Below are 8,961 nucleotides of genomic sequence, written 5' to 3'. Positions count from 1 at the left end.
TGTAAAAAGATTAAAAGATCAAATATAACAACTTTCATTTTATAAATGGTTAGATTTGTAAAAGTATATTGCTTTAATAAGAGAAAAGTGAAAGTACAATGAGCCAATAAACAAATATAGAAAAGTAGATTGCTATTTCTTGCGTTTAGCCCTATAAAAACTACTTACCAGTATTCCCAAGTCAATTTTTTTCCTACTCAGGAAAAAACTAAACGAAGGCCGGAACTGGTGGTAGCTAAGTATTCGGGTGCATTGTTGGCAGGCCTGGTTGCTGAGGAATTGGCAGCATAATTTGGTTCCGTTCTTGGTGATGCAGCTGCTGGGGTTGGGGGTTTGAAGGGCTGTGTTGTTATATATTAAAGGACCAAATTACCCTTCAATATGTTTTCAAAAACATTATTGCCATGTGAGAAATTGGGTTTATAATATAATTTTGATAGAAATAATGATAAAATCAATATATTAAATTTTATCGTGAAAAAGTCATTACTATGCACTAATTAGCAGTTTACAGGTTCTGTTTCTATTGTAGTATGGTATATACAAAAAAAAATGTTCATTCAAATATCTAAGAAAAAGCATTATAGATGTCTTCGGCCTCCAAAGTGGGATCCACCTCTTACAAAAGACCAAAATAGCCTCCTTATATATATATTATTTATAGCAAACACCTTCAAGTATCTGCAAACAGGTCTTTTTCTTTCCATATCTTCAAGCTATAGATGTCAAATACCACATTGACATGATTAAATTTGATGAAAATTTGTGTTTTTGTTAGTTTGATTTTGGTGGGAATATGATAACTCCTCCTATAACAGGGTACAATTCAAACAGACAGAAACCAATTTTGAATGAAGTGACATAAAGATCATAGACCTAAAGAAGAAGACCAATACCAATAACAGTCACTCCTTTTCCGAGTCCACTAACAACGCCCCCAAAACTGCTAGTTTGTCGTGTGTTTACAATTCCAAACGAAAAGGTTCACGAAATAAAGATCAACATATGTACGTTAAAAGCATATGTCAATCATTTAAACAACTGAGGAGGCAAAACTATATTCCATGTAGGTGATCCGGTCTTCTATTTCTACACAGACCTAAAAAAACAATGCACACATTTTAAGCAGTAATAAAAAATCGAGAAAATATTTGAAAAGTTATCATTTTTTCGATTAGTAATGAACTGTAATCAGAACAAACATAAATTAAACCAAAACAAAAGATCAATGTATATATTTGAAACTAAGTGAGGAACTAACATTATAATGTAAATGACATAATCTATGAAACAACTAACATGGCCATCAGCAGCAGAAACAACTATGGTTCTGTTATCAGTGAGAGGCATGATTCAATAGTAGAAAGCGATGGATTTTGATAGCTCTAACTTGAGCGGCGATGGTAACCCCGAGGAACAGTACCCTGGTTGAGGTGGGGCGTTTCAAAGGTTTCCTCTTCAAAAATCAATGAAATAAAAAAAACGACCTAGGCTAATTTCATCATTACTTCTCTTTTTTACGAACACATAATAAACACATAATAGGGGTTTAATTTATAAAACGAAGGAAAAAATAAAAGGGAATAGAAAGCGAACCTGTTATCGATACAGGGGAGTGTAATCAATTTCGTCTTCATCAGCGTACCGTGAAGACGGAATTTGAATCAAATTGAGAAAGGAAAATAACCGGAATCGAGTTACAATAATCAAACATATGAACACCATAGATTGAGGGAAAATAACAGGAAGTAAACGACTTACCTCATTCACAATTGACACAGAAGCTGCCAATCATCAACAAAAAAGATGTCGGTGCTTGTACGTTTCAGTCTTCTAATCCTAACAACACCAAAAAAATGTGACTGAAATCAGCATAGCAGATGGAGCTGGGGTGGGTAATTTGGAGGGTATACCTGTATGGAAGAAAATGGCCCTTTTATTTGTTTCCCAACAACCAATAGAAATCTAAAAGCTTTAAGTTACCTCATCAAATTGCTTTCTTTCAGTAGTGTCTGCAATGGTCCGCACCAGCATCATCAAGGGTTGCCCTCTCTGTAAAGCCCTAAAACGAAAGGAAGAGGCCCAGTCGACATAAGGGTATGACGAAGACCTGGAAACCAAGTTGGAAGCTTTGAGGTGATTCGGTGGAGAAGATTGTGAGCAGCGGCGTATAGGGTGGTAGTGGTGAGAGGTTTTTGGGTCTTAACTGTGACGAGTCTGATGTTGAAGATCGATGAGTCGGTGGGTGGGGGGTAGAAGATGCAGATAAGCGGTAGGAGAGTCGTTGAAAGTTAGATGGAGCAAAGCCTGAGACGACGATGTTTCGTTGGAAGCCACCGATTGGAGTAGAGAAGATGTGGAAGTAAGATAACGACGGTCAGTTGATTCGAAGTCGATGAAGCAGAAGAGGATAGGGACGAAAAGGGTAGATAGCTGAGGAAGATAATGTGAGCGGAAGAATCGGGAAGGAAACCTGTAACCCCTATGGTAACCCGAGGAATAGTACCAGGTTAGGCACTATTCCTAAGAAGTGCTCCCCTTTAATATATATATATATATATATATATATATATATATATATATATATATATATATATATATAAGAATTCTTGCATTTACCATTTATCCAACATGCTTTAAGCCTAGAAACATGAAACAATTTTTGCTTTTTTTTATCCACAATAAAATGAAATTATAGTCTTTGTTTACAAAACACAATCGGAGCCGAGACTCTTGAGCTATTATGAGTTATAATGTTGTATTTGATATTCTGATTTATCAAAAAAAACATAGTACTAAACATCTATAATAAACATTAAAAATCTTAAACATCCATAATAACATAAACTTTTTATAATGTATATAATTATGGTGGTGAGGGTCGCTTATTTTTGTCAAACTAAAGAAAATATGGTCTGTTATTCTATCGGTTTCGATTCGTTATAGTTCCTTTTAGTGTTTGTTTAAATCGATTGATATTTTCTTAGACGACTCGGTGTGGGCAACACCCTTATGCGTTATCATGACATGCCTAAGAAAACGCCGGTATAACGGATGGAACACCGCCCCTTGGGCGTTTTAGGCATTATGGCATTGCGCGTTTTCCTGGCAACGGAAGGCAATGAATGAATTATCGGCTTGCAATGTCGAACAGTCAAAAAAGAGACCGTTCTGAAACAGTCAGAAAGTTTAAAAAAAATCCATTTTAACTTATATATAAGGAAAAACCACTCTAAAACCCTATGTATTTTGCCTTAAAGCCTAAATAAACCATTATATTTATTTTATGATCAATTTAACCCCTATTAATATCCTAACCATCTAACCTATCTCAATTATCCAGTATAACCTGAACAGGTTATTATCACTATGCGGGAAAACCCTTCGTCATTTGTAGCCTGCCATCGGAATTACTGAAATGAAGAACGGAAGCAGGATCGAGCAAAAGGCTTGGTGGATCAGGGGAAGCTTCACGAAAAAAGGTAATCGATCCATCTTTGTTGTTTATTCTGTTCGTCAAAGGCATGAGGTGTCGTTTTTCTTAATTTGTTGTTTGCATTTATTGTTTAAGGAAACCGTAAACAGGGACTATGTTTTCAAGTTCCCATCAATTTGTTGAAGTGTATATGGACAGTTTGAATGACACAGATGACGAGTATGAAGAGGAAGAATATGTTCATTCTTCAATGGACAAGACAACATGGGATCCTTTTTTGAGTGATTAGGTATAAGGAGAAATGAAATTGCCTGAACTGCCATGTGATGATGGTGAATTGAGCTATTCAGATGAAGAATTTGACAAAGAAGAGCACATAAATCATGAAATTGGGGACAAATTTTTGTTTGTTTCTGTTTAGTTTTGTTTGTTTTGGACAAAAACATGTAATTATACTCAATTTTATGGTAATGGTGGTTGTTTGGTGTGCTAATAACCGAAAGTATCAGCGAGGGCAAAATCATCAACATCAAAAAATTAATTTTTTTGCAGCACACTTGTAATGGAAGTTGCGTTTTTACTAATTTCGGGTAAAGAATAGCAATTCAAGAATGCAAAAAAAATGTAAGTAGAAAACTTTGGAAAAGGGTAAAACCATGACAAAAATGTAAGCTTAAATGGCTGATGTTTGTGTTCTATGTTCAATTCCATTCCAATCTTCATTCTGTCCCACATTAGTACATCCACTGGGTTGCTTATCAGAAAGTGATTGTTGGTTTTTATTCAAACAATATGCATTTGGTGTTGAGACAAACATTATTCAAACATTATGCATTTGGTTCGATTCTTTTCTGTCCCTGTTTCGAAAATGACTTTTGCATCATATTACTTTCCTATGCAGTTGTTGTTGTGTCTAGGCTCCATTTACAATACTTTTTTTTTGGTTCCTGATTCCAGTCTTCATTCCATTCTTGTTCCTGATTCCGATATTCATTCCAGCTCTGTTGTATTATTGATTCCATTCTTGTTTCTCTTTTCTGTCCCTAATTCCAATCTTCATTCCATTCATGTTCTATTTTTGATTCAAGTCTTCATTTCATTCCATTCCATATTAATCAAATGAACCATAACAAAAATCTTAAAAATGTCCAAGTACTCACAAAACCACAACTATAACACAAGGGTAAAACTGTCCAACTATAACAAAGGAACCTGATACAATCCAAGTACTCACAAACCCACATTATCTTCAAAAAACAAATGTGTATAAAAACCAAAATCACAATTCCATTACAAATGTGCTTAATAAACCAACATCACAATTCCATTACAAAAGTTAGAAAAACGTAAAACCAACTTCACCTTATTATATAATTAACCATCTTAGATTAACCTAACTAGGCCAATTACATAAACAGAAACAAAATAAAGATGCTAACCACAACAATACCAAACATCATCAACCTCCATAGGAATATATCAGGCTCCTGTTTTTCATTGACCTTAAGCTTCATTAACTCCTTCAGCAGAACCAAGTTCTCCTTCTCCAGATCCATATTCTTCTTTGAAAGGTTCATATTTTCCTTGAACAATTCCATATTCTCCCTATGCAACTCATTAATTTTACTCTTATACAAGTGCATACCCAAATCCTCATCTACCCATACAAAAAATTTACAATATTTTGAAGGATCCTACAAAAAAGTGTAGTATCTGAGTAAGCATTACAAAATCAAATCAATCAAGGCTAGAATGTCATATACCAGAGAATTTGGGCACGTAATTAAATGTCGGCCAGTGTTCTTCCAGGTAGTCGAAGTCCATATATCTGGTTGTTCACAACAAGTTTTTATAGTGTGAAGTTAACGAAGAAGAAGAACAAACCACTTGATCGATCACCCATTCTGCAACAGTTGCCATGAAAGAAGAAGTCGATGAGAAACGATTTAGTGATTTTGAAGCCGACAACATCTTTTAGACTTAACCTTTATTGTGTAATTGATAGCACGTGAGTATTGTTACCGGTTGCCAAATTGCAACCGGTTAAAAAGCATTAAATGGGAAAAAATTATATTAATAAGGGTTAAATTGATCATAAAATAAATATAATGGTTTATTTAGGCATTGAGGCAAAATACATAGGGTTTTAGAGTGGTTTTCCCTATATATAAATACACATATTCACTTTATTTTTTACCTACACAAACCTCTATTTCACTTCATCTTATTACACACAACTCAAACAATTTTTCATTCAACCAAATTAGGATCAAAACTCGAACACTCCTCATCCACACACAAACACATCCATTCTGCTCGATTTCGCTTAATATGAGGGCTACATGAACCTACTCAACTCGCAAAGCTCACAACAACTATTATTTTTCGGCAACTTTTTCAATCCCACATCGCCATATATGCAACAAAATCCAAATCTTCAACAAAACATTTTCAACACATTTGCTTCAATTCCACAAACAACCACACAACCACCACCCACACAAACAGCCACACAACCACCACTCACACAAGAAACGCAAAATACGGTTGCTGAGACGCAAGCGGGATGTAGTCGGAAACCTAGGAAACCTAGAGGGAGAGGGAAAAAGAAAGAAAAAGTGGTCACAGTCGCGAAAAATAACGAAAAACCTCCAACATGGTAGACATTGGAGGAGGAGCACGCGTTGGTGGTGGCATGGTGTCGGACATCAAAACATCCAACTATGGAAAAACGATATGAGGAGATATAGAATTTGGCAAGCCGTAATCATAAAATTTCGTACTATTTTGAACAAAAAGGAGGCATATTGCACTCAGGATATACTTACTAACAACCGGACCATACATAATACATAATAACAACACGAGTTCATGATCTAGATTATCACTTCCTAGATCTAACAAACATAACATGGGTCACTTGTGGCCCACTTAAGATATGCTCCATCTAAAAAACTTAGTTCTTACAAACAAATTGATTTTTTTTTTTTTTTTTTTTTTTTTTTTTTTTTACAAATTTATTCATAGAAAAGAAATAGAACTTAAAAGATATTAAAATAATAGAAAATACAGATAAATGATACATATCTATCCACTTTATCTATGAATCACAATATAAATTAATATTTTGGTGTTTTTTTTTTAATTTTTTTTAATAATTTCATCCATTGCCGTACAACAATCCACTGTCGAAATTTTATTTTTTTGCTCCATCAAGAAAAACTCCTTGGTAGGGTTTTCTGTTGGCGTAAGCACTTTATCAGTATCGATCTTCTCTGATATCTACGACAAACTACATGCATATCGATCCTTCTAAAGTACCCCTCGTCTTTCTGAAGCTCGGATAGGTTTCGGAACACTATTCTTCTTATTCACATGACCACATTCACTGCGCTTCATGCCTTTTTTTCTATCACCAATATCAAAACACTTTGATATATGCTCAAGTTCCAAAATCCCCTCTTCAATATCCGAAAGCTCTTCATTATTTTCATTATGATTTTGTCTATACCTTCTAATCTTCTCGAGGCTTGCACCAACTTTAATCGCCATTTCCTCGATCTTTGATTGCATTAAAAGATTCTCCTCGCGGACTTCCGTGAGGTTCTTTTTCATATTTCTATACCCATTAAGCGATCTCATAAGTTGGTCTTTAAGGGCCTTGTTATGCTCATAAACCGAGGATGTTTCTTGAGGTTCTTTCACTCCAGGCTCATGGACCTCCGCACAATCTTTAACCCTTTCCAACAACGAATCGTTTTGAGCTTTTAGATCTTCGATATGATCCTCCATTTCGGCTAATTCATGGGCTTTTCGGGCTAACTCACCCATCATGATTTCTTTTTCTTTTCCCAAACTTGAACACATGGCCTCTAGGCTTTTACGAGCCGCTGAGCTGGCACTCAACTGTCTCTTAAGTTTCTCTTTGTCATCAACGACATGTGATTCGGTTGATCGCTTCTCGTTTTCAACAATACTAGTTCGCATATCGCTATTGCAACGTCTTAACTCGGATCGATCAGCCCCGAAGGATTGACATTTTTGAATACGGGTTCGGACCATGTCAAGGATGGTCATCATCCCAGCCACCCTCAGCATCCTTCGACCATCATGTTTATGGGTTTGGCAAGCATCCTTATGATCTTGAACCAATTTTAGCAACAACTTAACATTTGCAGCGACACCTGTGATCAATAAACGTCAAGAAGATGACAACTATACGGGTTAGCATGCTTTGGTTTAATTTTAGTTTTTTGTTTATACGGAAAACGAACCAAAGAAAGTTTGGTTTCTAGTTAATGGGATCAATTTTCACTTGTATTGGGTTTTAGATCTTTTTGACTTTCCGATTCTTGTGTTGTAGTTTTTTGGTTGCATATAACATTACCAATAATTTATAATATGAACTTATTATTTAAAGGTAGAATTCATGAAATTGTAACGTTTTTTTATTGAATTTCACAATATAAGTGAACGGAATTAAAAAGTTCAATCTCCAGACAAAAACCTTGGTAGTTTTGGTAGATTTTTTTTAATTACAGTTTTTTCAGTTGTATAAAGATATATAAAAAAACAATCTGTTAAATATACTTGCTGGGGCCAAACTCCATAAAAAGCAAGAAGCTGTTTTTTGTTGAATTTTAGGATATATAGCGACAAAAAACATTTTAAAAATTATATGAAAGAGACATTTAATAATGAAAAAAAATTATATACTATCTTTTAGAACAACGTCGTATTTTGATACGGGGAAACAACTTCGTATTTTAATACGGGGAAGTGCGCTTTTTATTTTCAGCTATAGAAACAAAAGGCCAAACCAATATTAATATTCTTACAATTTCCAACAGAAAAACAAACTGTAAGTTTGATTGGTTGCCATTATTTGATTTGATTTCACTTTTCCTGTACACCCTATATCAAAATCACTCATTCAAGAAATCTAGAAAACCGAAAGAGATCAAAACTTTACCTTCTAAAGCCGAATCATCGTATTGTTCATCGACTCCTGATGACAAAGGAATTGAATCCAGCGATGTTTCTCGATCCATATTCATTATAAAGAACTTGAAACAAGGAAAAAGTAATGAAACTTACAGAAGGAAATCAATATATAACTGACCATGAAAAGAAAGAATATATATATATGGTGACCGGAGAAGAAGAGAGAGAGGTGGGGGAGGGGATGCTTTCGTGGAAGTTCCCTCTCTTTCTCCTTGTCGATCCTGCAAAAGTCTTATGGGTGAAATGTTGTCACATGTGAATAATATTTTTATGAGTTTTGTGGTGAATAGTCTGATTGGATTTGATGGTGGTTGTTCTTGCGCAATTATTGGGGGGTTGTTCAACTTTTTAGATTGACATTTGTTGGGGTGGTTTTGACTTCCAAAGACGAAACATGTGCCAACTTTTAGTCACAAAGAAAAGCATTATTACTTGACGTACGTATTTGAAAACCTTTTAATTAGAAATTGTATTGTGAAACATACGTACCACGCTATATATAAAATACATAACAAAGTTTT

General features: G+C 34.9%; 1 protein-coding gene and 1 long non-coding RNA gene across 2 annotated transcripts; both read right to left on the bottom strand.

Moving 5' to 3' along the window:
* Positions 1 to 1,321: 1,321 nt before the first annotated feature.
* On the bottom strand, positions 1,322 to 2,437 carry LOC145072386 (uncharacterized). The gene is made up of 3 exons (XR_013691001.1): positions 1,984 to 2,437; positions 1,762 to 1,839; positions 1,322 to 1,631 (listed from the first exon to the last, which is right to left on the bottom strand). It is a non-coding gene; the product is annotated as an uncharacterized LOC145072386 (long non-coding RNA).
* A 4,168-nt stretch (positions 2,438 to 6,605) lies between these two features.
* LOC145103038 (uncharacterized) lies at positions 6,606 to 8,631 on the bottom strand. The gene is made up of 2 exons (XM_079040573.1): positions 8,409 to 8,631; positions 6,606 to 7,620 (listed from the first exon to the last, which is right to left on the bottom strand). The coding sequence occupies exons 1-2, from the start codon at positions 8,491 to 8,493 to the stop codon at positions 6,749 to 6,751; spliced, it is 957 nt and encodes a 318-aa protein (XP_078896699.1). The 5' UTR covers positions 8,494 to 8,631; the 3' UTR covers positions 6,606 to 6,748.
* Positions 8,632 to 8,961: the final 330 nt, after the last annotated feature.

The sequence above is a fragment of the Lactuca serriola genome, chromosome 1, assembly GCF_051521515.1.
Source record: "Lactuca serriola cultivar US96UC23 chromosome 1, Lser_US96UC23_V15, whole genome shotgun sequence".
NCBI classification, from domain to species: Eukaryota; Viridiplantae; Streptophyta; class Magnoliopsida; order Asterales; family Asteraceae; genus Lactuca; species Lactuca serriola.
Note: the sequence above shows the minus strand (reverse complement) of the source record. Positions and strands in the feature narration are given on the sequence as shown.

Excerpts from the sequence above, each read along its gene's own strand:
- LOC145103038 (XM_079040573.1), bottom strand. The coding sequence starts at position 8,493 with ATGAATATGGATCGAGAAACATCGCTGGATTCAATTCCTTTGTCATCA. Across the intron at positions 7,621-8,408 it reads CGATGATTCGGCTTTAGAAG|GTGTCGCTGCAAATGTTAAG; the intron begins GTAAAGTTTTGA and ends TATTGATCACAG.